This window comes from Salmo salar, chromosome 07 (genome assembly GCF_965601325.2).
Source record: "Salmo salar chromosome 07, fSalSal1, whole genome shotgun sequence".
Taxonomy (NCBI): Eukaryota; Metazoa; Chordata; class Actinopteri; order Salmoniformes; family Salmonidae; genus Salmo; species Salmo salar.
The window spans coordinates 53,845,252-53,870,890 of NC_138297.1; the positions used below are offsets into that span (position 1 = coordinate 53,845,252).

At 41.9% G+C, this 25,639-nt stretch overlaps 3 protein-coding genes across 4 annotated transcripts; all 3 read right to left on the reverse strand.

Moving 5' to 3' along the window:
• Window positions 1–6,961: 6,961 nt before the first annotated feature.
• On the reverse strand, window positions 6,962–10,165 carry LOC106609528 (ubiquitin-conjugating enzyme E2 N). The gene is made up of 4 exons (XM_045722186.2): window positions 10,013–10,165; window positions 8,410–8,656; window positions 8,175–8,315; window positions 6,962–7,863 (listed from the first exon to the last, which is right to left on the reverse strand). Exons 1-4 carry the CDS (start codon window positions 10,040–10,042, stop codon window positions 7,817–7,819), a joined length of 465 nt encoding a protein of 154 aa, XP_045578142.1. The 5' UTR covers window positions 10,043–10,165; the 3' UTR covers window positions 6,962–7,816.
• An 83-nt stretch (window positions 10,166–10,248) lies between these two features.
• Window positions 10,249–14,106, reverse strand: LOC106609529 (large ribosomal subunit protein mL42). The gene is made up of 5 exons (XM_014208447.3): window positions 13,960–14,106; window positions 13,668–13,725; window positions 13,482–13,566; window positions 13,030–13,193; window positions 10,249–10,736 (listed from the first exon to the last, which is right to left on the reverse strand). The coding sequence occupies exons 1-5, from the start codon at window positions 14,045–14,047 to the stop codon at window positions 10,691–10,693; spliced, it is 441 nt and encodes a 146-aa protein (XP_014063922.1). The 5' UTR covers window positions 14,048–14,106; the 3' UTR covers window positions 10,249–10,690.
• A 3,111-nt stretch (window positions 14,107–17,217) lies between these two features.
• Window positions 17,218–25,137, reverse strand: LOC106609530 (periodic tryptophan protein 1 homolog). Of its 2 annotated transcripts, XM_045722189.2 has the most exons (15): window positions 24,929–25,137; window positions 24,527–24,585; window positions 21,876–22,057; window positions 21,634–21,719; window positions 20,908–21,004; window positions 20,166–20,273; window positions 19,867–19,997; window positions 19,698–19,765; window positions 19,441–19,537; window positions 19,229–19,290; window positions 18,987–19,098; window positions 18,785–18,875; window positions 18,509–18,630; window positions 18,265–18,370; window positions 17,218–17,761 (listed from the first exon to the last, which is right to left on the reverse strand). In XM_045722189.2, the coding sequence occupies exons 1-15, from the start codon at window positions 24,992–24,994 to the stop codon at window positions 17,664–17,666; spliced, it is 1,485 nt and encodes a 494-aa protein (XP_045578145.1). In that variant the 5' UTR covers window positions 24,995–25,137; the 3' UTR covers window positions 17,218–17,663. The 2 variants fall into 2 exon arrangements, with proteins under 2 accessions (XP_045578145.1, XP_045578143.1); XM_045722187.2 differs by having other exon boundaries at window positions 21,634–22,057.
• Between the last annotated feature and the right edge of the window lie 502 nt (window positions 25,138–25,639).

Below are 25,639 nucleotides of genomic sequence, written 5' to 3' on the forward strand. Positions count from 1 at the left end.
ACGGGTAACTTTAGACATGTAGTCAGCCTGGAACGCTCATGCTGGGGGAGTCTACTAAACTATATGGATTTTTTTAAAGAAGGCTCCTTTAAGGCTCCTTGAAGTATAAAAAAATATTTTATGAAAAAAATGTTTAGGCCTTACAGCGATTAGCCCATACAAACGCATTGAATAACAGATTCACTATATGGAACAACAGATAGTCCCCCCTCCCCCCCAAAAAAAATCGAAGGAAGTTTGTTCTGAAGTGTCTGTCTTATATCTGAAAGATACCCCTTATTTTTGGCACGAAACAGTCTCCATGTATACTTCAATATTTTCAACTGGTACCGGGGTCCTTCAGACGAGTCTTGTGAGGCCTGTGGGTGTCCTAGAGCAAAACAACCGAAATGTACAGTACGTGTTCGTGAGATCATAATAGTTTGTACGCCAAACCGTTTGGACTCTACAGAAGACCGATTTTCGGGATGTCTCGTGGTCTGACAAACACCACTCTAGCTCTGTCACCTTTCACCGCAGATGCGGAAGTGCGAAATCGGCGGATAAAGACGCATCCAATGCAAAAAAACAGATCTCTCTTAAACTAACAGATTTTATGGGAATTTTTTATTACCGTAATTAGATTTCTGCGGGGGCTCGGACATCAACTCTAGGGTGTTTTAAGGGTGTGGTTCACAGCTCAATCAGCCATCACACCATGGGTTGCGTCCCCATAATCTCTCCTTCCTCCTCAAGTGTGTACTCATTCACTGTTCTCCACAAGTTTAAAAGCATTGGATTGGTGTAGGCATGGGCTAGAGGAGTTTACATTCAACAGTAATTTCCTTTCAAATCCATGAAAGGAAGTGAATAAGTCCACACTTTGGGAGAAAAGAGATGTTATTGGGACACATCCCATTATCAGTGGCTGCCTCCATTTTGAGCAGTGTATACCAATTCCAGTCCTCCAGTACCACCAACAGCACAGATTTCTGTTGTAGCCACAGACAAACTCACCTTTCAATTCATTGAGGGCTTGATGATTATTTGACAAGTTGATCAGGTGTGCTCACAAAAAATGTGAGCTGTTGAGGGTACTAGAGGACAAGTCGGGAAAAACGGATTTAGAGGAGAGGACTGAGAGCAGGTAGCTGTTTGCACGTTTGTGTTGCTGAACATTTTCGTTTGATTCATTATTGATTCTTTCGGTTGTAAACTTCGTAGGCAATAAAGCTATTTTGTTTTGAATTTACCCTGTCTCATGAGCCTCTGTAGTGGAAGCCTAGATCTGGTCAGTGGCAGCACTTCTCTCCCCGTGCTGAGACAATGGCTTTAACCTGGCTTTATAGCTTTAACATTTTTTAACTAAAAATAAATTAGTTTCAATCTATGACAAATTTTGCCATGAATAACACATCAAATGTGACTGCAGAGGGGGCTTAGACAGACAGTGGAATCTTGAGCAGGGTATATTGGAGCGCAGAACACTGTGGCTAAAAGCCTGAGTGAACAGAGACGATACACCTGAAGGACAGCATCATCCATCTAAGAGTAATATTTTCCACCACTGTGACTCAATTTGACCTCGGTACGGAGTGCTCTCAAGGGGCCTGTCTGCAGGCCTGCCTGCCTGGCCGGCCACAGAACTCGCAAGATGAAGAGATGACAATATAAGAGGCTCCATGACATGAATAGCCCTCCCTCTAGTGTTCAGAGTACCTTGCTTCCCTTTTTTAGGTCAGTTAGGATCCCCACTTTATTTTAAGAATGTGAAATGTCAGAATAATAGTAGAGAGAATGATTTATTTCAGATTTTATTTCTTTCATCACATTCCCAGTGGGTCAGAAGTTTACATACACTCAATTACTATTTGGTAGCATTGCCTTTAAATTGTTTAACTTGGGTCAAAAGTTTCAGGTAGCCTTCCACAAGATTCCCACAATAAGTTGGGTGAATTTTGGCCCATTCCTCCTGATAGAGCTGGTGTAACTGAGTCAGGTTTGTAGGCCTCCTTGCTCGCACACACTTTTTCAGTTCTGCCCACACATTTTCTATAGGGTTGAGGTTAGGGCTTCGTGATGGCCACTCCAATAGCTTGACTTTGTTGTCCTTAAGCCATTTTGCCACAACTTTGGAAGTATGCTTGGGGTCATTGTCCATTTAGAAGACCCATTTGCGACCAAGCTTTGACTTCCTGACTGATGTCTTGAGATGTTGCTTCAATATATCCACATAATTTTCCTACCTCATGATGCCACCTATTTTGTGAAGTGCACCAGTCCCTCCTGCAGCAAAGCACCCCCTCAACATGATGCTGCCACCCCTGTGCTTCACGGTTGGGATGGTGTTCTTCGGCTTGCAAGCCTCCCTATTTTTCCTCCAAACATAACGATGGTCATTATGGCCAAACGGTTCTATTTTTGTTTCATCAGACCAGAAGACATTTCTCCAAAAAGTACGATCTTTGTCCCCATGTGCAGTTGCAAACCGTAGTCTGGCTTTTTATGGCGGTTTTGGAGCAGTGGCTTCTTCCTTGCAGAGCGGCCTTTCAGGTTATGTTGATATAGGACTCGTTTTACTGTGGATATAGATACTTTTGTACCCGTTTCCTCCAGCATCTTCACAAGGTCCTTTGCTGTTGTTCTGGGATTGATTTGCACTTTTCGCACCAAAGTACGTTCATCTCTAGGAGACAGAACGCGTCTCCTTCCTGAGCGGTATGACGGCTGCGTGGTCCCATGGTGTTTATATTTGCGTACTATTGTTTATACAGATGAACGTGGTACCTTCAGGCATTTGGAAATTGCTCCCAAGGATGAACCACACTTGTGGAGGTCTACAATTTTTTTCAGAGGTGTTGGCTGATTTCTTTTGATTTTCCCATGATGTCAAGCAAAGAGGCACTGAGTTTGAAGGTAGGCCTTTAAATACATCCACAGGTACACCTCCAATTGACTCAAATTATATCAATTAGCCTATGAGAAGCTTCTCTAGCCATGACATCATTTTCTGGAATCTTCCAAGCTGTTTAAAGGCCCAGTCAACTTAGTGTATGTAAACTTCTGACCTACTGGAATTTTGATACAGTGAATTATAAGTGAAATAATCTGTCTGTAAACAATTGCTGGAAAAAATGCTTGTGTCATGCACAAAGTAGATGTCCTAACCGACTTGCCAAAACTATAGTTTGTTAACAAGAAATTTGTGGAGTGGTTGAAAAACTAGTTTTAATGACTCCAACATAAGTGTATGTAAACATCCGACTTCAACTGTTTATAGTGCTATTTCTATTGTTTTAATTACCATTTTAATTATTTTATTTCACTAGTCCTGCATTTTGGCGCTCAGAGCCTAAGATTTTCACTGTACCCTGCAGTCACACCTGTACATGTACATTAAAAACTCTGAATCTAGACATATTTGACATGGTTTTACCACTGAGCTGTTGCTTGTTTTCTTCCTGATAACACACTCAGTATTTCACAACCTAATTTCAAAACGTACAATATCTACATGAATAGAGGATATTAATCATTGGCATTTAGCACAATTGTGTGTGTGCTTCTTCTGTACCTTTGTTTGTGTCTGCTGTACATTCTGATAATATAATGCAGTGAATCGCTGTTCATGCTGCATCACACCCATGTCATCCTCCTATCTTGTCACACCAACACCAAAATAAGACATCTTACACCATTATTCCATACAGCACTCTTGGAGGCCATGCACTACCACCCCTTTCCTTGCAGTCTCCACCTTGGTGGCTGGTTATATGTAAAGGTCAGCGAAGGAGAAGCCTGGCTCAGCACAGTCTGTATTCCCACTGCAGATGAAATATTCACAGGAAGAGATCCCCCCCCACCCCCACCCCTCCCTTTCTTGTGGAGAGTGGATCTCCAGGCAGTGCAGATATTCATAGTCACAATTCACTCTCATACTGACTGCAGGAGAGGAATCCCATCACAACAAACAAATACTTCATAACGACGTCAGATGAAAAACAGTTATTACCATGCAACCACTAAGACTAGAGAATCACACCACAAATAATGTATTTCTACTAGCGAACAAGCAGAAAGTGTTATATTTCCGTGACACATTGATGACGCGACATCCAAAACATACTGTCTACTGTGAGTGGCCAGACAGTGTTCTACCCTGTGCCGTAAGCACCTGGTGATGAGTAATGTTCACCTGTCAGGTCAATAAATCAATGCCTGTCACAAATGTTCTGTTTATATTTGGAAGTTTCTGAGCGGTCAGCAGTAAGTCACCCTGTAACAACAGATAGCCTACCCTGTAACAATGGATAATCTAATAGCCCAACCCCCACGACTTACTTTGAGGAAAAATGTACTTACTATGACTGGGATGTGGTTGTCCCACCTAGCCATCTTAAGATGAATGCACTAACTGTAAGTCGGTGTGGTTAAGAGTGTCTGCTAACTGACTAAAGTGTACAAATAAAAAATAAAGTGATGGACTAATTTCACTGACAAATCTTTATTTATCTAAGGTTAGTTAATGTTTAGTGTCTAAAAGAAAATACAAGGAATAATATCCTGCATTTATATTCTGAGGATTAGTTCATACACTGAGTGACTCACTGTTGCCATATAAACAAAGACAGGACCATAATACAAGGAATCATTTCCTGCATTTACATTCCAAGGATTGGCACATGGGTCATTCTATGAAAATTGTGGTTTTCCTTTCGCTGCCTTAACCACCAGGGAAAACACTTAAGTGTCAGATAATGACACAAAATGTTTGTTTTAATTGAAGTGCTTTGTGTTAATAGACAGTATATACAGTGCGTTCGGAAAGTGTTCAGACCCCTTGACTTTTCTCACATTTTGTTACGTTACAGCCTTATTCTAAAAAGGATTGATTACATCTTTATCCTCATCAATGTAGATTGATAAGGGGAAACAAACTATTTAATACATTTTAGAATAAGGCTGTAACGTAACAAAATGTGGAAAAAGTCAAGAGGTCTGAATACTTTCCGAATGCTCTGTATATAGTACAACATGCTTAATACCATGAAATTGGCTTGTACTACTCCCTAGGGTCATGAATGAGTTGTGGCTTAGTTACATATTTTGAGTAAAAATATATATTTCTCACACTTTAAAATGTTATAATATAAAAGTATTTAGTGGAATAGTTCAACTAAAATATCAACTAAATAGTATAATTTATAGGGAATAGCTGTCCCTCAATTTCATGTCACTTGTGTTACCCCATTATAGATGACCACTTTGAAAAAAATTCAACATCTTTGCCAACTTCTTCCTGGGTCAAAGGTTCATTGGAGGCAGGGCTGTTTTGAAAAGAACATGGTGGGTCTGCACTCTCTCTTCATGTTAGCAATTTGAAGATTAATTTGGTAATTTCATGCTAACCTTAAAGACATGCTCCGGGACTTGCAACGAGTACGTTTTTTTTTTTGCCTCCCGCTTTGGCCAATGTGTTAGTTCATGCATGCATAATCTAGGAGCAGAATTACGGTCTCACCTTGATTAGCCACAAAATCTCTAGTTTGAAAGCGACTGTTTCTGGAAGCTGTGCAACAATATCCCCAATGGAATTCGAGTTTCAGACAATGAGCTTCAGCCCCACACCATTTGAGTGACATCTAGCAAGATGCACACAGCAGAACGAGAGAGCAATGACACATCAGGGACCGCTTTTGGCTAATGAGTGCTACTTCAAAACTACTACCAAATAAGTACTGGAGTGTTACACAGTTTATAGTAAAGGGAAAGGAAAGTTGATTACAATAATTTACAAACACAGCTGTAGCTCGGCCACCTTCCACCGCAGATGCGGAAGGCCGTCATAGGCGGACGCCGTAGATTGAGACGCAGCCCATGCAAAAAACAGATATGTCGGATTTTGATGGGGATTTTTTTTATTGTTACTTAGATTGACGCACAGGTGTGTCAATAGACAAGGTTACGTGATTTATTTACAATTTAAGAAGTGTGGTTTGAGCTACTGTGGCCGACAGCTATGCCATCTTGCCTGCAAATTTGTCACTGGTGTTATGGTAAAAAAATAAGTATATTGTTTAAAGTAAATTATTACTAATCAAAACATTTTCTTAATATTATCAATAACCTTATGTCTTCGATTATATATGCAAACTAAATAGTCAAATTACATGGAAAGCCTGAATTGTCATTAAAATATATGTTACACCAGTGACAAAAAAGGAATATTTTGGGGAATGTAGTAACAAATGAAAATACATTAAGCTGTCATTTATGGTGATTTACAATGATACGGGGTGTTATCTATTATCTACGTTTTGGTAAAAAAAATATACATGTTTTAAATTACTGGTCAAAAAGCCGCGGTTTTCATAGAATGACCCCCACTGAGTGGCTCACTGTTGCCATATAAACAAAGACAGGACAATAAAACCATTGTGACATACTGGCCCCTAAAGACAAGCATGACCCTGACATACTACAGGTACCCATCTACTTACACAGAGCAAGCGTGTCAATAAACAAAACAAATGTGTCATGTCCCCTACCCAGATACACAACAGCACACAGACACATTCATAGGAGTATTACTCAACTTATTTTATTTACAGGAGCCACAAATGCAAAGGTTTATTTTCCCATATCATTTCAGACACCGGTAATGCACGATTCTCTTTGCCTTTTTCACATGAAGAGTGGACTAACCAGAGACATGGAAGCCATTCTCAATCTAAAGGCAAGACGCTTGGATGACGAATCATCATTGATATTTAATTCTAAATCCCTTAGAAAAAGATAAATAAATTAGAACATTCTCTGACTTTCTCCCCTTTCAGGATGTTGGTTGAACTAAACGCTGGATACACTTGCAGTAGAGAATTGTGGAAAATACATGGGCGAGGACAGAGTATGGAAAAAGCAATGAAACACCACCTACCAGAATATGTAGGTACAGTGCTAGCAAGAAAGAGATCAAACAAAATGGCATAACAAAAATATTTTTACTACAACATAACATTTACAGAAAATAAGTACAGAAGCAACACAAGTCTGTGTGGATCTCAGCAATGAAGTGAAGATGATAGTATTTCATGCCTCGTTGTTTCATGTCAGAATTGGGTGTACATTCCCCCCCATTAACACATCTCAGTATCAATACGGATCTAACTTGTTAGAACATTCATGTTCTGAGCTTGGTTAAGTACATGCTTTTAATGAAGTATCATAGGAGAAAAAATAACATTAAAATAACATTAAAAGAAAATGAAAAGAACGCCTTTCTCCCCAGAAGGACGTCGTAACCGACACCCTCACCTCCCTAATCTGAGCTTCTGCCAAGGGCTTGCAAACACAGGACTTCCGAACCCACAACTTCAACTGTCTGAGGGAAACAAAGGTTACTCTAAATTCAACAAGGGGCTAGGCGGCATAACCTCATGTGGACATTTTCAAATGGGTGGGTATTTGGTGGCTGTGTCACAAACTCCCTCAGTTTATTGACCTTCGACTAAACTGACCCATTCTATGACTGTGGGTCCAGGGCGATTTCCTATGTTTGTAAACCCTCGGCGGTGCGCCCCCCCGGAGAAACAGAAAGCTGTGGTTGGGCATCAGCCTCTGTCCATGCATTCGAGCAGTGAGCCGGGACAAAGACAAAACACATTGCTATGTGTCATAAAATCACCCGAGGGCTGCAGTAGTTTCGTTTTCTTTTAAATACTTTACCGTTTTTATTCTTGCTTTTATTTTGGGTTTTTTTTGTCTAAGACTGTCCTTTAAATGCAAATAAAGGAGATCATCTTGGTTGTGTTAACATCCAGTGCCTGTCTGTTTTCTTCTATACCTCAATGCTGTTTCCCGCATAAAGCCGGGTCCATGTCCGAGCTGCAAGGTGCACAGAGAGGGGGTTCATTAACTACAGGTATTAGCATTCTTCTTGAAGGAATGTCTTGCTATCTCTGAATTGATTTGACCTGCAGTGGCACTTTAGGAGGCTGAAGTGAAGAGCACTACAAGAGCAGTAAGTAATTGGTTCCTTCTTACACTCACTGCCTCTGTTTAAAACCAGGCTTTGTTCACATTCAGCGATAGGTACTCTTGATCAGAGGATGCAAAATAATTTAGGTGCCAAAGGGTGAGAATTAAAACTGGGTTCACTTTAAACATGAACATGACACGTAAGCGCGCTGTCTCACCTGTCTCAATGGCTTGGGCTTCGTTTGATTTCCACTGCTCTGCAACATCGTTTGCAAGTGGGTCATCAGGGTTAGGAGCGCTTAATAATGCTTGGATTGATAGCAGCACTGTGCGGATCTGCAAAGCTGGGGACCACTTATCTGTGAGAGAAAAAGGAAATGGTGGAGGAAGGACTCATACTTTGAGTCAGGACATGACTGTGACTAATGATAATTGTGAATCTGGATAACTCACCTTTCAAGATGTCCAGGCATATTCTACCCAGCTTGTCCACATTGGGGTGGTAGATTTTGGTCATGAATCGCACTTTGGGAGCTGCCATGGGATATTCTTCTGGCAGAAAGAGTTCAAGTTTAAAGGTGCCTCCTTCGAAAGGGGAGTCCTGGGGCCCTGAAATCACCACATGGAAGTAGCGTGCATTCGCCTCATCAGGCTCTGCCTTTATTCCAGGAACAGGTTCGGCCAGCAAACGCTGAGTCTCCTGAACACGGACAGAGATACAGATCGAGACATGCAGGTAGATAGACAAACACATGCAAACAGAAACGTGTCTGGTTCGAAGTGAACCCAGTTTAAATTGTCTCAAGCAGAATGCGACACACATGTAGCGAGACAGATAAGCACCAACAACCAGATGTCAGGTCAGGGTCAATAGTTACCAAGGTTTTGGACAACTATGTTTTAGTGCAAGGACAGCCATCCATACATTCAAGATTAGGTTTGGCATTCTGTTTGTGAACTTTTTAGGGCCAATGAACAATCACTCTGTCTTGTCTCTTTCAAGAGCACAAAATAGTCACTCATGCAGTGTTTTAGATCCTCAGCTAAGAGCTCATAGGATACATTCTATTGCAGTTAAATAAAAGGTTAAATAAACAAAATATATAATAATAATAATTACATGCCTGGAGGTGAACTAGCTGCAGTCTGTTTTTTGTGAATTATGTCTGAGGCCTAGTGAGAACCAACATGTAACATCTTCATGGTATGACTGTCATTCTGGAAATAAATGTATTATCAATAACTTTCAAATATAACTCACTGATAGGCCCATGTACACTATAACACCAACTGTAAATGTTTGTCTTCTCAGTTTTTTATTCAACAACTAGGGAAGTCAGTAAGTTAGGCTAGTTGAGTAGGCTGATAAATTGAATGTTTCTGTCAAACATTTGTTTTTGCGGCCACCTAGTATATGTATGACAAACTATTGTCCCATGTCGCTTCATTCATTTTTGACATAGAACTCCTGCAAGACCAACAAGATCTCCTGATCCTACTCATTGGGCCTAGACACAGTTTGAGAGAAATACCTGCACTGCCACCGGCTTCTATACTACAGCCAAGTTAGCTTTGCTACCCAAAGCACTTTCATACACAGTAAACCGAGCAAGTAAATGTGAGTTTATAATACACACTCTGGAGTCCAGTAGTACAGCAAGTTCCATCAATATCTAACTAGCTAAATTTGCTAGCTGTATGTACGTTGCTAACATTAGCTAGCAGTGCCAGTCGAGGGTCACTGCTCAGATCGCTAACTTGAAACCATAGTAAGGTTACTTCAATACATGTACACTAAGAAAAGTATTACTCTCAACACAAATAAGCAATTAAGTAGACTTGGGCCATACTCAGCAGGAAGGTTAATACATTTAACCAAACATTCCTCTGACTTGGGGCTGAGCCTGAGACATACAGTACCTAGCTAACGGAAGTAACGTTAGTTAGCTAGCAAATCCATGGCAATGCACGTGCCGAGTCGTATTTTTCTATGCAACTCAATGGGGACCGAACTACGGCTTGTGAACTATTTATTGCATGGGGTTTTTGGAATTACCTTTATAATCCTGCGGGGTAGTCCTGCCATCTTGTTTTACTGTATACAGTATTTTTGTATGTTCACTCCTTCGTCGCCGACAAACACGCCTTCCGGTGAATGGTGTTGGCCTCTGACGGGATTGTGAATGCTGGGAAATGTATTTTGGTCAACGACCAGCGTGAACATATTTCAATTAAACGAACTTCATGTTCCAGGAGTGGGTGCTTTCAAAATCTTAGAGAAAATACTAGAAATATGAACGTACTCTTTATTGAAATTTCTTTGAATCCCAAAAACGTGAAAGACATGGAGTGAATTGAAATTATCGTAAAAATGGACAGTTGTTCTGCACAGTAGGACCCAATGTTTCAGTCTCAGTTGCAGCTTTCTCTTTCTCCCGCTACGCTGGTCCCCATTGCAGTGTTCTCCTTCTTCCTCCACAATAACATGCAGATACCTTAACCATGTCCCAGAATTTCATGAAATAAAAGGTATTCAGCAAATAGGGAAAATATATATTTCACTGACAGTTTTGGTAATCTGCTTCAAAACATAAGTGCGCAACTACAGATTTGTTAATTTTATTTTACAGCACAAATAATTGCACAAAAAAAACTGTTTGGGATTTGGGGGGTGAGCCAAGCTAATAATTCTGTACGGTATCAATGATTCTGAAGGTAAGAAGCTCCTTAACAACTATCTGTCTTTTGGGGGATCTCTCTTTCTGCGTCGCGTATGGTACCTATGAAAAAAAGGAAGAAAAGTTAACATTTTCAATATACAGTGGATTCGGAAAGTATTCAGACCCTTTGACTTTTTCCACATTTTGTTACAGCCTTATTCTGAAATGAATTAAATTGTTATCTCTCAATCTACACACAATACCCCATAATGACAACGCGAAAACAGTTTTTTAGAAATCTTTGCAAATGTAATTAAAAATAAAATATCACATTTACATAAGTATTCAGACCCTTTACTCAGTACTTTGTTGAAGCACCTTTGGAAGCAATTATAGCCTCGAGTCTATTTGGGTATGACGCTACAAGCTTGGCACACGTGTATTTGGGGAGTTTCTCCCATTCTTCTCTGCAGATCGATGCACAGCGATGTTCAGGTCTCTCCAGAGATGTTCGGTCGGGTTCAAGTCCGGGATCTGTCTGGGCCACTCAAGGACATTCAGAGACTTGTCCCAATGCCACTCCTGCATGGTCTTGGCTGTGTGCTTAGAGTCGTTGTCCTGTTGGAAGGTGAACCTTCCCCCCAGTCTGAGGTCCGAGTGCTCTGGAGCAGGTTTTCATCAATGATCTCTCTGTACTTTGCTCCGTTTATCTTTCCCTCAACCCTGACTAGTCTCTCAGTCCCTGCCGCTGAAAAACATCCACACAGTATGAACCTGCCACCACAATGCTTCACCGTAGGCATGGTGCCAGGTTTCCTCCAGACATGACGCTTGCCATTCAAATAGTTTCATCAGACCAGAGAATCTTGTTTATCATGGCCTGAGAGCCCTTTAGGTGCCATTTGGCAAACTCCAAGCGAGCTGTCATGTGCCTTTTGCTGAGGAGTGGCTTCTGTCTGGCCACTACCATAAAGCCCTGATTGGTGGAGTGCTGCAAAGATAGTTGTCCTTCTGGAAGGTTCTCCTTTCTCCACATAGGAACTCTGGAGCTCTGGCAGAGTGACCATTGGGTTCTTGGTCACCTTCCTGACTAAGGCCCTTTCCCCCGATTGCTCAGTTTGGCCGAGCGGCCAGCTCTAGGAAGAGTCTTGGTGGTTCCAAACTTACTCCATTTAAGAATGATGGAGGCCACTGTGTTCTTGGGGACCTTCAATGCTGCAGAAATGTTTAGGTATCCTTCCCCAGATCTGTGCCACAACAGAATCCTGTCTTGAAGCTCTACGGACAAATCCTTCGACCTCATGGCTTGGTTTTTGCTCTGATATGCACTGTCAACTGTGGGACCTTATATAGACAGGTGTGTTCCTTTCCAAATCATGTCCAATCAATTGAATTTACCCCAGGTGGACTCCAATCAAGCAGTAGAAACATCTCAAGGATGATCAATGGAAACAGAATGCACCTGAGCTTAACTTGGAGTGTCATAGCAAAGGTTTTTATTTATATAAGGTTTACGTTTTTTAATATTAATAAAAATGTGCAAACATTTCTAAAAACCTGTTTTCGCTTTGTCATTATGGGGTATTGTGTGAACATGGATAAAATGTATTTTTTTCTCAATTTTAGAATAAGGCTGTAACATAACAAAATGTGGAAAAAGGGAAGGGGTCTGAATACTTTGCGAATGCAGTCTATAGGTGATTTTAAAAAGGACTGAGTGAGGATTTTACCAACCTTCATGCAAGTTTCTCACTCAATACATTAGCATTACATTAATTTACAAATGAGCAACTAAAGGTACATTTTGGATACTTAACGTTTGCATTGGGCCTTTTATCTCAATATCAAATCATTTCTGGGTAACAATTATGTATCCCTACTGGGATTATTTTCAATCAAAATGGTCAAAAACAAACAAAAATAGCTTCTTAGCAAGAGCAATTTCTCAAGCATGAATTTTGCTAGGACTGTCGGAGTGGGGAGGGGAAATCCGAAGCCTCGTTATTGGCAGAGACATTTGGAACTCTTTCATATTGGTCTATTAACTAATTTACTGCCTGGTGATGTCACCAAGCAGGCCAAAACAGGCTGAAGTTTCAGACGACCTTTTCAAACAGCTCTCTTACACTAAAAGAGCATTATCATTTTCACACCATTCTTCCAACATCAGTATGGAAATATATATAAAACTCAGGAAATTACATTTTTGACTGCACTGGGCCTTTAATACTAAGGAAGTGCCATGTGAGTTCAGTACCAATATTTAATATGGAACGGATGTGGCATCTATCTATTGCCCTGCTTTGAGCAATCAACATCATTTTCTCCTTCTGAGTATCTCTTCATAATTTAGACAGTGCCCAGTTAGTACTGACTATCACTAAAGTGATTCAATCATAGAAGGTGTACTTACTGTCCCACAGGGTACCAGCGGTGCTTGGTGGTGTGAAACATTTTGCTGAGCTCCTCGATGGTGGGGGCCTGTTTGTTCTGCAGCACCTCCCTTCCGAGGTGGGCTTTCAGCACCTGGTCATGTGTCTCTGCCGGATTGGTCAGGGGGTCTGGCCGTAGAATGGGCTACAGTGTCACAAATACATAAGAAAGCCATAACAATAAAAGACCATTTATGCTGTTTTTCAACATAAATCGCAGGGCTTATTTTGCTGTTTAATAGGCAGCATGGTGAGAAAAGGGGCATATTGCTGGCAGATAAATCTCAGCCTCCCACAGACATCATGATTTCACAGATCAATCTGCAGGGCTTATTGTGTTTGCAAATGCAGTATTAACAGTATTTAAATGTTTTCTTTTCCTCATCATCTCTGTTAACGTCAGTATCGGCAAATCCAAGTTCTAATTTCTTACCTGGGTAAGTTCATAAGGAACATCCTCAGAGGGATGGTAGCACACTATGGTCTTCCCATCAGATGTCACACCAATTTCCACCTTACTGCAATGAAGGTGACAAGAAATGAACAAAGTCATCGCAATGCACACTCACAAAATTATGATTTACTGTAACTAAGGCTACGTAGCAAGTTATCTATTTACCAATCATCATCAATGGAAGGTCCACGGATAGTTGACTTGTGAAGGACAGGCACAACGCCTGTTGTGGATATATTGGTTTACATAAATCAAAAGGTACAGTATGATGTGATTAATAACTGCCAAGCTACAGTCACAAGATTGCTAGCCAGCTGGGTTCTCTGCCTCAGAAATGCTTGCTAATATATGTGCGCTAACATTAACTAGATAGCTGACAAAATCCTTTCAGCACTTGAGATTGTGTTCACAAAACGCGTTCCTTAATATTGCAAGTTTTACAATAGACAGTACTCACCTGTGCAGTGTTTCAGTTGAGTAACAGTTGAAAACCGTGTAAATAAACAACTCAACCTATTTAAATGACCTGTAGTAGCCATGCTCATCAAAAATTGTGTATTTGTGTTACATTAAAATATTTCCGTGTATGTACTACAAGGAAATAATTCCGTATGGATACGTAAACCCTACACGTCTGTTCCTCTGTACAAACCTTCATGAACAAACCCTTTTTCTTTAGTAAAGCCAAAGTAAAAATACAAAAATAAAACAACTGGGACAGTTTAACTGTCAAATGTATTTGGGGAAAATGTAATGTAATGAAAAAGTATTTATCACATTTGTGATAAATACTTTTTATAAATGCATTATGACATCATAAATATCATTTTAGAATTGGAATAGAGTAAACTGAGAAATAATAGGATTTTAACATTTTGCTAATTCGTTAACATGAAACACAAGTTACAGCATTGCTCTTAACCTCCATATAATGGCAACTGAACATCAAAAGGGTTACCGATGTGACCTCATACTGGAACCTTCTCAGTACTCCACAGTTCCACCGCCAATGGAGGAGGGGAAGGCAAAGGTATCAGTGAAACTTCAGGCAGAGGTTTTTAACCCATTCACCCTGTCTCCTCTGCCAGAACAGACAATCCGTGATGTTCTTGTTGACTGGGTGCAAAACAAACCGCTCCTTTCACCCACTGCAGCCAGAGGAATGGTCATCACTGGCGTAACCCATGAGGTTGCATACTGTTACAGACTGGAAACATTTACAGAGCACAGGTCAGTGTGCTTAAGATTTGAACCGCAATGCAAAACTTCCAAAGCACCAGTGTCTCCAAAACCAGCAGGGGAAGTAAAGGAGCCACAACCCTGGAAGGTGCCTGTGACCCCGGCCAAGATGTTCCACAACCAGGTGTTAAATTACAGGCTGATTCACACAGACCGAGTGACCGGGTGCTCTTACTGCCAGGAGCAGAAGTGGGTTATGTGCAAGGCCTGCTGTGCCTCTACTAGGGTGCGCTGCCCTGTGTGCCATGGGCGAGGCAGGGGCACCAAAAAGCCCTGCAGAGAGTGCAAGGGTGAGAAGATGGTGCCCTGCATGTCCTGCATGTCCCTGGGCCGGGTTTGCTGTGAGATGTGCGTGGGAAATGGTCAGCTGTGCTACTTCAAAGAGCTGCGGGTGGACTACCGCTGTCATCTTGACAGGTACCTGCTAGGTGTCCCAGGCGGCATCCCAGAGGAGAGGATTTCCCATGCCATAGGGGAGATCCTCCACAATGGCTTGGGCCAAAAGGTGTGTCCCATTAGCACCTTCTCTGTGGAAGAGGTCAACGCAGCCTCACGGCGGATGGTGCGGTCGTCCCACTCCAGCTGGCCCCAGTGCCGCATCATTCAACAGAGACATCTGCTGAGGGCAGTGCCAGTGACTCGAGTCCAGTATCGCTGGAGGGATACTTCTGGGAGTGTGTTTATTTTTGGAGTAGACCACTCCATCTACTGGCCAGACTACCCAGAGAAGAGGATCTGTCTCTGTTGCCCCTGGTTATAGAACTGGTACTGCTTAATTCCCAGATAAAAGCTTCATCAAACACATGCGTATGATAAAGAAGATTGTTGTCCTTTCCTTTTCAAATATCAGATTTACTACAATACCAGTCAAAAGTTTGGACACATCTACTCATTCAAGGGCTTTTCTTTATTTTTAATATTTTCTACATTGTAGAATAATAGTGAAGACCTCAAAATTATGAAATAAAACATATGGAATCATGTAGTAACCAAAAAAGTGTTAAACAAATCAAAATGTTTTATATTTGAGATTCTTCAAAGTAGCCACCCTTTGCCTTGACAGCTTTGCACACTCTTGGTATTCTCTCAACCACCTGGAATGCTTTTCCAACAGTCTTGAAGGAGTTCCCACAGATGCTGAGCACTTGTTGGCTTTTCCTTCACTCTGCAGTCCAACTCATCCCAAACCATCTCAACTGGATCGAGGTCAGGTGATTGTGGAGGCCAGGTCATCTGATGCAGCACTCCATCACTCTCCTTATTGGTCAAATAGCCCTTACACAGCCTGGAGGTGTGTTGAACCATTGTCCTGTTGAAAAACAAATGATAGTCCCACTAAGCGCAAACCAGATGGGATGGTGTATCGTTGCAGAATGCTTTGGTAGCCATGCTGGTTAAGTGTGCCTTGAATTCTAAATAAATCAGACAATGTCACCAGCAAAGCACCCCCACACCACCTCCTCCATGCTTCACAGTAGGAACTACACATGCAGAGATCATCCGTTCACCTACTCTGCATCTCATAAAGACAAGGCGGTTCGAACAAAAAATCTCAAATTTGGACCACAGGACAGATTTCATACCAGTCTAATGTCCATTGCTCATGTTTCTTGTTCTTATTGGTGTCCTTTAGTAGTGGTTTCTTTGCAGCAATTCGACCATGAAGGCCTGATTCACACAATCTCCTCTGAACAGTTGATGTTGAGATGTGTCTGTTACTTGAACTCTGTGAAGCATTTATTTGGGCTTCAATTTCAGAGGCGCAGTTAACTCTAATGAACTTATCCTCTGCAGCAGAGGTAACTCTGGGTCTTACTTTCCTGTGGTGGTCCTCATGAGAGCCAGTTTCATCATAGCGCTTGATGGTTAAGAATCTTTTAAAGTTCTTGAAATGTTCTGCATTGACTGACCTTCATGTCTTAAAGGAATGATGGACTATCTTTTCTCTTTGCTTATTTGAGCTGTTCTTGCCATATGGACTTTCACCAAATAGGGCTATCTTCTGTATACCACCCCTACCTTGTCACAACACAACTGATTGGCTCAAACATATTAAGGAAAGAAATTCCACAAATTAAGGCACACCTGTTAATTGAAATGCATTCCAGGTGACTTCCTGATGAAGCTGGTTGAGAATACCAAGAGTGTACAAAGCTGTCAAGGCAAAGTGTGGCTACTTTGAACAATCTCAAATACAAAATATATGATTTGTTTAAAAATTTTTTGGTTACTACATGCTTCCATATGTGTTATTTCATAGTTTTGATGTCTTCACTATTATTCTACAATGTAGAAAATAGTAAAAACAAAGGAAACCCTGGAATGAGTAGGTGTGTCCAAACGTTTGACTGGTACTGTATATTTTTCACAAGTTGGTCAAATTCGTATTTCTTTACCATTTTTCCCTGATGGGCCTTTCAGTCAATGTTTGAGTAGGTATTTCAGATTTCTAATTTAACCAATGCAGAAATGTCACTGACATAACGCATCGTTTATTCGGGGAGGGAAGGCCAAGATTAGCAAATTTCAGGCCAAGATTAGCAAAGTCCTACACAAATAATCATCTATGACACTAAACCAGATACCTGTGCATTCAAAATCACATTTCAATAGTTATTTCATTGATTGTTAGTCAAAAACAAATATCTATTGAATTATTTTGCCATATACATTCAGATAAATATTGACCTTCCTTGTTGCAAAGACATTTTAGCTCACAAAACAAATATTTATGTGGCACTGAACTATTAGGAGATCTGTTTTAAAAGAAAAGTTTGAAGAGAGAAAGTCCATCCACAGCTCTGGCAATGTTTTTTAAGTGCCTTCTTGGTCCCAGGTTGACAAAGTCTTTGGCTATGTGGATCTCTCTGTGTAAGTCCAAGGTACCGCTCTGTTGATTGGAAGTTGGTCCAGAGTGGCTCACTAGGAAAGCTCCATATCTGCTGTGGAGGAAGTGCTGCTGGATGCCTCAGGCGCTGTGGTTGCCACCAACCGCTCCCGATTGCCAAACACCTCAGCGACTGGAGACAACACGCAAAGAAAGTCAGTGAACATACTCGGTCACGTACACACAAACACACCATGTTGATGACCATCAGCTACTGATATAACACCTCAGTGACCAAGCGGACACAGCTATACAAACCCATGACTCTACTACCAAGCAGGAGAGATGATAGCTATATAAACTTAACAGTCAAAGCCCATAATAAATAGATGTTCAATACAGAGGGAGAGAGATACTATCCCTCTGTATTGAACAGGTAGTTTTTCGTAGCCACTGTGCTTCTACATCTGCATTGCTTGCTGTTTGGGGTTTTAGGCTGGGTTTCTGTATAGCACTTGGTGACATCTGCTAATGTAAAAAGGGCTTTAAATACATTTGGGTGATTGATTAAAAAAAGTGTAAAGGCTAGTTGCCATATTCTAAATATATATATTTTTCTGGAACAAAAAGAAAATACATGATGGACTCGGCTCCTTGTCAGGCCTAGAGCAGAAGGTAATGACATTGAAACTGTACCTGCTGCCACATCACTTATGTCCCAAACCCGCAGGCCATCCCTCTGTCCCCCAAAGGCATATACAAAGGGCATGTCAGGACAGCACGCTGCACAGAACAGCACCCCCTATCAACAGAAAGGGAGCATTTCACCGCAACAGCCACATATACAGCACACACCCAAACTTTTGCTGTTAAGACAGAAACGTGATGGATCTTATTGCAATGACATGGCAATGATTACAGGGACAGAAACCATCGTTACCATTTTCATGTCCCGGGTGTGAACTAGATTGGGCTTGTTCCCCAAGATGTCCCAAATCTTGACGTGTTTGTCTGCTGACGAGGTGACCAAGCATCCCCGGATCTGGCTGCTAAGGTCCAAGCCTACGGGGCCAGAGACAACTGACTTCAATTCTGTTTCCCTGACCTTGAATGCCATGTTTGTGTACCAGTACTCATCCAGTATTTTAAAGTCTGAATATGAAGGGGTAGGGGCTAGAGGAAGTAGGGGCAGAAATTGGCCTGTGACCACACCCACCTGACACCTCTCCGTCATGTGCCCTTAGCGTAAACACTGGCTTGTCCGAGCGTGCGTCCAGACAGTAAATAAAGCCGTCCTCTGTGCTCGCCTAAAACACAGCCAAACATCAGTGAGAGTGGAAACAGGAAAGTGCACCAAGCATTTTCCATGTGAAAGTTAGCCAATATGCTATGTGAGAGGTGGCAAGAGGGCAGCTTACCAGGAAGTTGCAGGGCGAGAAGTGGTTCCAGGCGACCCTTTCCACCTGCCCGCTAAACCTCCAAGTGCGATGGCTGCTGTCCGGGCTGCGGCAGTCATACAGGATTGCCGACCTGGCCAGAGGAAGACGACGCAGGTTAAGACTTGTTAGTTTTGTACATTCACAATCCTGACCTCCTATATACAGCAGATGACAATTAATTGACAATTTCAGAGGTTGTAACAGATTAAGATTGGACATACTTATCGTATGATCCTGATATCAGGGTCTGAGCTTCAAAGGGGTGGAACATCAACGTCTGAACCTAAAAGGGACTTGACTTTAATGTTTGAGATCAACATTACAAGTAAGCAGGCAGGCTACACCCAAAATCAACTTCAAATCATATTTTTGTTTATTTACAGTAGGTCCATTATGAGAAGTTAAACAGGCTGTGATGACTGGATACACATACCTTGTCAGTGTGTCTGCGCAGTGTTGTTGCCGGCTTACCCTGTGCCAGATCCCACAGGATCACGGTTTCGTCGGCTGACCCACTGGCCAAGACGTTGCTGTGGAAAAGAGAAGCAACACACAGAAACTCAGAGTAAAGGTGGAGGGTAGGTTTGTTACAACGCAAGTGACATTTTGATTGTGTGGTTACACTGACATGAGTGGAAAGGTCTGGGGCTAGGGGTGAAGGGTAACGGGAACAACTCCAATATGACTCACGGGACCAGTTTGTTCCAGGATAAGTCCAGTACAGCGTCTGTATGACCTTCCACTGGCTCTGCTGCAGTCTAAAAATTCTAATTGCATGTTAGGATACGGGCCATAGTGAGGAGACACCAACACCATAACAGTAGAAACTACCACATCCAAGTCCTTGTGGAAAAATGACCTTTTTGCTTTTCTTTTTCTTCTTGGAGGCCTTCTTGCTCCCCAGGGTGAAGGCAGGCTCTAGGCAGTCCACCACATCCAGGTCCCACACGTCGATCTGCGGTGTCATGTTGCCTACAGCCGCATAATTGCCTGTACAAACGGATGGAGTTAATGTGAAGTCAAAAAACAACATGTTATACGCTGAGAAAACACTGAATTGAAAGTCCATTTCGCAGAGTCGGGTTGAGATAAACTGCTGTTTGAGCTTAACTCAAACCTGAGAATCCACTCAACACTATAAAAAGTTAATTCACTCACCTGTGCCTTCTGGACTAGGGTCAAAGTTAAGCCACTCCACACACAATGGATAGGCTGGCAGGAGTATGTCATGGTGAACATAGAGGGATTCCTCCTCGGCGTTGTATACTGTGCAGAGGCAAATAAATACATTCATTAAAACAGCCTTTGTTTTTACACTGGCATGTACAGAGTATACCAAACGTTAGGAAAATCTTCATAATATTGAGTTGCAACCCCCTCCCCCCCTTCCCCTCAGAACAGACTCAATTCGTCAGGGCATGGACTCTGCAAAGTTTCAAAAGCGTTCCACAGGGATGCTGGCCTATGTGGTGGGAAATTGGCAGGATGTCCTTTGGGTGACGGACCATTCTTCATACACACGGGAAACTGTTCATGAAAAACCCAGCAGCGTTGCAGTTTTTGACACAAACCATTGCACCTTGCACCTGCTACCATACCCCGTACAAAGGCATTTAAATATTTTGTCTTGCCCATTCACCCTCTGATTGGCACACATACACAATCCATGTCCCAAGGTTTAAAAATCCTCCTTTAACCCGGCTCCTCCACCTACACTGATTGAAGTGGATTTGACGTCAGATGAAAGCTATGATCGCTTGTTTGTCAGTCTATGTCATGGAAAGAGCATGTTTGGTACACTCACTATGTCTACACTGATACTATTTGATGCTGTGAAGCAGGAGTTTGTAAGTCTAAGCTGAGAGTCAAATTTCCAGGTAGAACAGTCTCTGTAACTCACCGTGAATCTCCAGGTTGCAGCAGTCCTTCTCTGCTCTGCCTGAAATGATGAGGTTATCATTGGGCTTGATTTGAAAGTCCTCTCGCTCATACTGATCCTGGAGACACAAAGAAAAGATAACAACCAAGTCTGAATGACACAGAATTACCAGAAATGAAGAGCGGAGACGATAAACCGGAAATTATCGACACCAACCACTTATCGCAGACATTTTGCTGATATCGTTCATTACGATAAGTAGCCTATACTAGAGAAATGTGAAGTTTATTCAATGGGACAATTGATGGCTACAACAATCAAACTAGTAGTAGCTGTTTAAAGGATAATAAAAAATAAAAAAATACTGTGGTGTACATTATAAACTTATTGTTTCTATTTATTGGTATCGCATCAATTATGTCATTTAGAACAATACGGATTTTTTAAGTGGCAGGTAGCCTAGCAGGGTTGGGCCAGTAACCGAAAGGTCGCTGGATCGAATACCCGAGCAGACATGGTGAAAAATCTACCGATGTCCCTTAAGCAAGGCACTTGACCCCAATTTGCTTCAGGGGCGCCGTACTACTATGGCTGACCCTGTAAAACAACACATTTCACTGCACCTATCCGGTGTGTGATAATAAAACACATTTTATGTGATATGCTTGGCATGCACTACTAGTTGGTACCAAACCAGACTGGTGAGATGTTTCATCACTCTGAACTGGCACACAGCCCTGGACTCACTGTGTCTTTGATGGTAATGTAAGGATCCTCCTCATTGGTGCTGAACACTGTGAGGCCGGCAAGGCTGTCACCAAGGTTGGCAGTCACTGTGCCAGAAAAAAAAGATGGAACAGTAAGAGAGTTATTTGGGGAAAAAACAAAACAGTGATTAACACAGTCCTCTTGGCATATTAACAGAGAGAGATAACCCATGAATTTAAGATCAGACATAATCTGAGAGCAGATGCAGAAACTATATTTACCCGAGTCTTCCTCATCATATCTATCCAAACCATACTTTGCTAGTTCATCAGCTTCCTCCCTTCCTGCTTCATTTTCATCTTGCTCTGGCTCCTGTCCCTGAACAGCTTCTGCCTCGTCACTCTGTTCCTGCCCGCTGGCCATGCCTTCATCCTCCTCATCCTCCTCTTCACCTACGCGTTCACTGAGTAAACACAAATAAACTCAGCAAAAAAAAGAAACATCCCTTTTTCAGGACCCTGTCTTTCAAAGATAATTCATAAAAATCCAAATAACTTCACAGACCTTCATTGTAAAGGGTTTAAACACTGTTTCCCATGCTTGTTCAATGAACCATAATCAATTAATGAACATGCACCTGTGGAATGGTCATTAAGACACTAAAAGCTTACAGACGGTAGTCAATTAAGGTCACAGTTATGAAAACTTAGGACACTAAAGAGGCCTTTCTACTGACTGAAAAACACCAAAAGAAAGATGCCCTGGGTCCCTGCTCATCTGCGTGAACGTGCCTAACACGGAACCCAAACCGGCTGTGCACGTGCGCCATCGTGCATAAATGTATTTTGTCCCCCCCACACCAAACGCGATCACGACACGCAGGTTAAAATATCAAAACTAACTGAACCAATTACATTAATTTGGGGACAGGTCGAAAAGCATTAAACATTTATGGCAATTTAGTTAGCTAGCTTGCACTTGCTAGCAAATTTTTCCTATTTAGCTAGCTTGCTGTTGCTAGTTAATTTGTTCTGGAATATAAACATTGAGTTGTTATTTTACCTGAAATGCACAAGGTCCTCTACTCCGACAATTAATCCACACATAAAACGGTCAACCGAATCGTTTCTAGTCATCTCTCCTCCTTCTAGGCCTTTTCCTTCTCTTGGCAACTTTCATAAATTAGGTGCATTACTGCCACTGCCCTTATTCGTCTTTCAGTCACCCACGTGGGTATAACCAATGAGGAGATGGCACGTGGGTACCTGCTTCTATAAACCAATGAGGAGAGCAGGACTTGCAGCGCAATCTGCGTCACAAATAGAACTGACTTCTATTTTAGCCCTTGTCAACGCAGATGCTCGTTGGCGCGCACGAGCAGTGTGGGTGCAATAATTGAATAATATAGATGTCTACATTTATTTTGCAACGCACGCGCATGCGAGCGGTGTAGTCAGCCTTTTAGGCATGCTGCAAGGAGGCATGAGGACTGCAGATGTGGCCAGGGCAATAAATTGCAATGTCCGTACTGCGAGACGCCTAAGACAGCTCTACAGAGAGACAGGAGGGACAGCTGATAGTCCTCGCAGTGGCAGACCACATGTAACAACACCTGCACAGGATCGGTACATCCAAACATCACACCTGCGGGACAGGTACAGTATGGCAACAACAACTGCCCGAGTTACACCAGGAACGCACAATCCTTCCATCAGTGCTCAGACTGTCCGCAATAGGCTGAGAGAGGCTGGACTGAGGGCTTGTAGGCCTGTTGTAAGGCAGGTCCTCACCAGACATCACAGGCAACAATGTAGCCTATGGGCACAAACCCACCGTCGCTGGACCAGACAGGACTCTTCACTGACAAGTCACGGTTTTGTCTCACATGGGGTGATGGTCGGACTTGCGTTTATCATCAAAGGAATGAGCGTTACACCGAGGCCTGTACTCTGGAGCGGGATCGATTTGGAGATGGAGGGTCCGTCATGGTCTGGGGCGGTGTGTCACAGCATCGTCGGACTGAGCTTGTTGTCATTGCAGGCAATCTCAACGCTGAGCGTTACAGGGAAGACATCCTCCTCCCTCATGTGGTACCCTTCCTGCAGGCTCAACCTGACATGACCCTCCAGTATGACAATGCCACCAGCCATACTGCTCGTTCCGTGTGTGATTTCCTGCAAGACAGGAATGTCAGTGTTCTGCCATTACCAGCCGAAGAGCCCGGATCTCAATCCCATTGAGCACATCTGGGACCTGTTGAATAGGAGGGTGAAGGCTAGGGCCATTCCCCCCAGAAATGTCTGGGAAATTGCAGGTGCCTTGGTGGAAGAGTGGGGTAACATCTCACAGCAAGAACTGGCAAATCTGGTGCAGTCCATGAGGAGATGCACTGCAGTACTTAATGCAGCTGGTGGCCACACCAGATACTGACTGTTACTTTTGATCCCCCTTTGTTCAGGGACACATTATTCCATTTCTGTTAGTCACATGTTTGTGGAACTTGTTCAGTTTATGTCTCAGTTGTTAAATCTTGTTATGTTCATACAAATATTTACACATGTTAAGTTTGCTGAAAATAAACACAGTTGACAGTGAGAGGACGTTTACATTGACACAAATACATTAATTGCTAATCCTGAACAAGATTTCAAAGAAATCACCATTTATAATGTTGTGGTCAATTTCATTTTTAACTCGTTTGATTTGATGAAACCCACACCATTGAGGAAATTATTTCTGAGTCACGTCGCTGGTGCAGAAATAATGAGTATTTCAAACATTTAGCTACACTTTTCAATTAATTTCCTATATTGACTGAGTTTGAATAGCAGTTTCAGTCTCATAGTCCCACTTAGGTCAGTGTTCTTTTCTGAAGCCCTTCAAACAAACAAAAAAAGTTATGTCAAGTAAGTCATCCAAAAACTCCACTAACCCCAATTGTTCTTTTGCCTCTGCTATAATGTGTTGCAATTCTTCTTTGCTCAACTCCACCTGTAACAAAATGTGGCAACAGGTTAAAACAGACATTACCTAACTGGTGCCATTCATTTTATTTGCATGAATTATGGTACTTATATACTATAAATGCTGTAATTACAACAGAACGTATTAACTAGCTTGCTAGCTATTAATCGGATTCCATGGCAAAACGTTTTGCAACTGAAACAGTTTACTCCGAACAAACGTTTTGCAACGAAAACGAGAGTTTCTATTGGCCAAATTCTGGTAGGTCCCTCCCCTTTTCGTTTGCTTCAGTTAGGCTCCTAGAGTAAACGGTAATGAAAACACCACAGACTTATTTTCTGTCTTGTTGGCAATTTAGCTAGCTACTTACCTTATCTGGTGTTTCCTTCGAAACGCCACGCTTCACCCATCCAACACAAGTGATTTGAGAACTCATTGTTGACAACGTTCTAGTAACAACATTCAATGTAATGTACAACTCTAAAGTGTTCAAAAACACTTCGTAAAGAACCAAAAGTTACATACAAATTGCACGCATTGACATGTGAGTTGGGTCCTATAATGGCTAGACAGGCAGTGTCGCAGAATGATGACGTTTAACGGATTGGGGGGGGGGTTTATTGGCGGATCGCAACCAAATAACACCGCCACTGTGAGACCGGTCACGACCAGTCTATACCACTATATCCAAATCACATTTTATTTGTCACATACAAGTGTTTAGAAAATGTTATTGTGGGTGTAGCGAAATCCTTGTGTTTCTAGCTTCGACAGTGCAGTAATATCTAACAAGTAATATCTAACAATTTCACAACATATACCCAATACACACATATCTAGTAAAGGAATGGAATTAAGAATATATAAATATATGGGCTAGTAATGGCAGAGCGACAAAGATTTAGATGCAGTAGAATAGTATAGAATATAGTATACAGTCGTGACCAAAAGTTTTGAGAATGACAGAAATATACATTTTCACAAAGTCTGCTGCCTCAGTTTGTATGATGACAATTTGCATATACTCCAGAATGTTATGAAGAGTGATCAGATGAATTTCAATTAATTGCAAAGTCCCTCT

Excerpts from the sequence above, each read along its gene's own strand:
- LOC106609530 (XM_045722187.2), bottom strand. The coding sequence starts at position 24,994 with ATGAGTTCTCAAATCACTTGTGTTGGATGGGTGAAGCGTGGCGTTTCG. Across the intron at positions 19,998-20,165 it reads CCCTAGTCCAGAAGGCACAG|GCAATTATGCGGCTGTAGGC; the intron begins GTGAGTGAATTA and ends CCGTTTGTACAG. Across the intron at positions 19,099-19,228 it reads ATATCAGGATCATACGATAA|GTCGGCAATCCTGTATGACT; the intron begins GTATGTCCAATC and ends TCCTCTGGCCAG.
- LOC106609528 (XM_045722186.2), bottom strand. The coding sequence starts at position 10,042 with ATGGCAGGACTACCCCGCAGGATTATAAAG. Across the intron at positions 8,657-10,012 it reads TACCCCGCAGGATTATAAAG|GAGACTCAGCGTTTGCTGGC; the intron begins GTAATTCCAAAA and ends GTCCGTGTTCAG. Across the intron at positions 7,864-8,174 it reads AGCCCAAGCCATTGAGACAG|CTCGGACATGGACCCGGCTT; the intron begins GTGAGACAGCGC and ends TGCACCTTGCAG.
- LOC106609529 (XM_014208447.3), bottom strand. The coding sequence starts at position 14,047 with ATGAGCATGGCTACTACAGGTCATTTAAATAGGTTGAGTTGTTTATTT. Across the intron at positions 13,726-13,959 it reads TCAACTGAAACACTGCACAG|GCGTTGTGCCTGTCCTTCAC; the intron begins GTGAGTACTGTC and ends TATCCACAACAG. Across the intron at positions 13,567-13,667 it reads CCTTCCATTGATGATGATTG|TAAGGTGGAAATTGGTGTGA; the intron begins GTAAATAGATAA and ends CCTTCATTGCAG.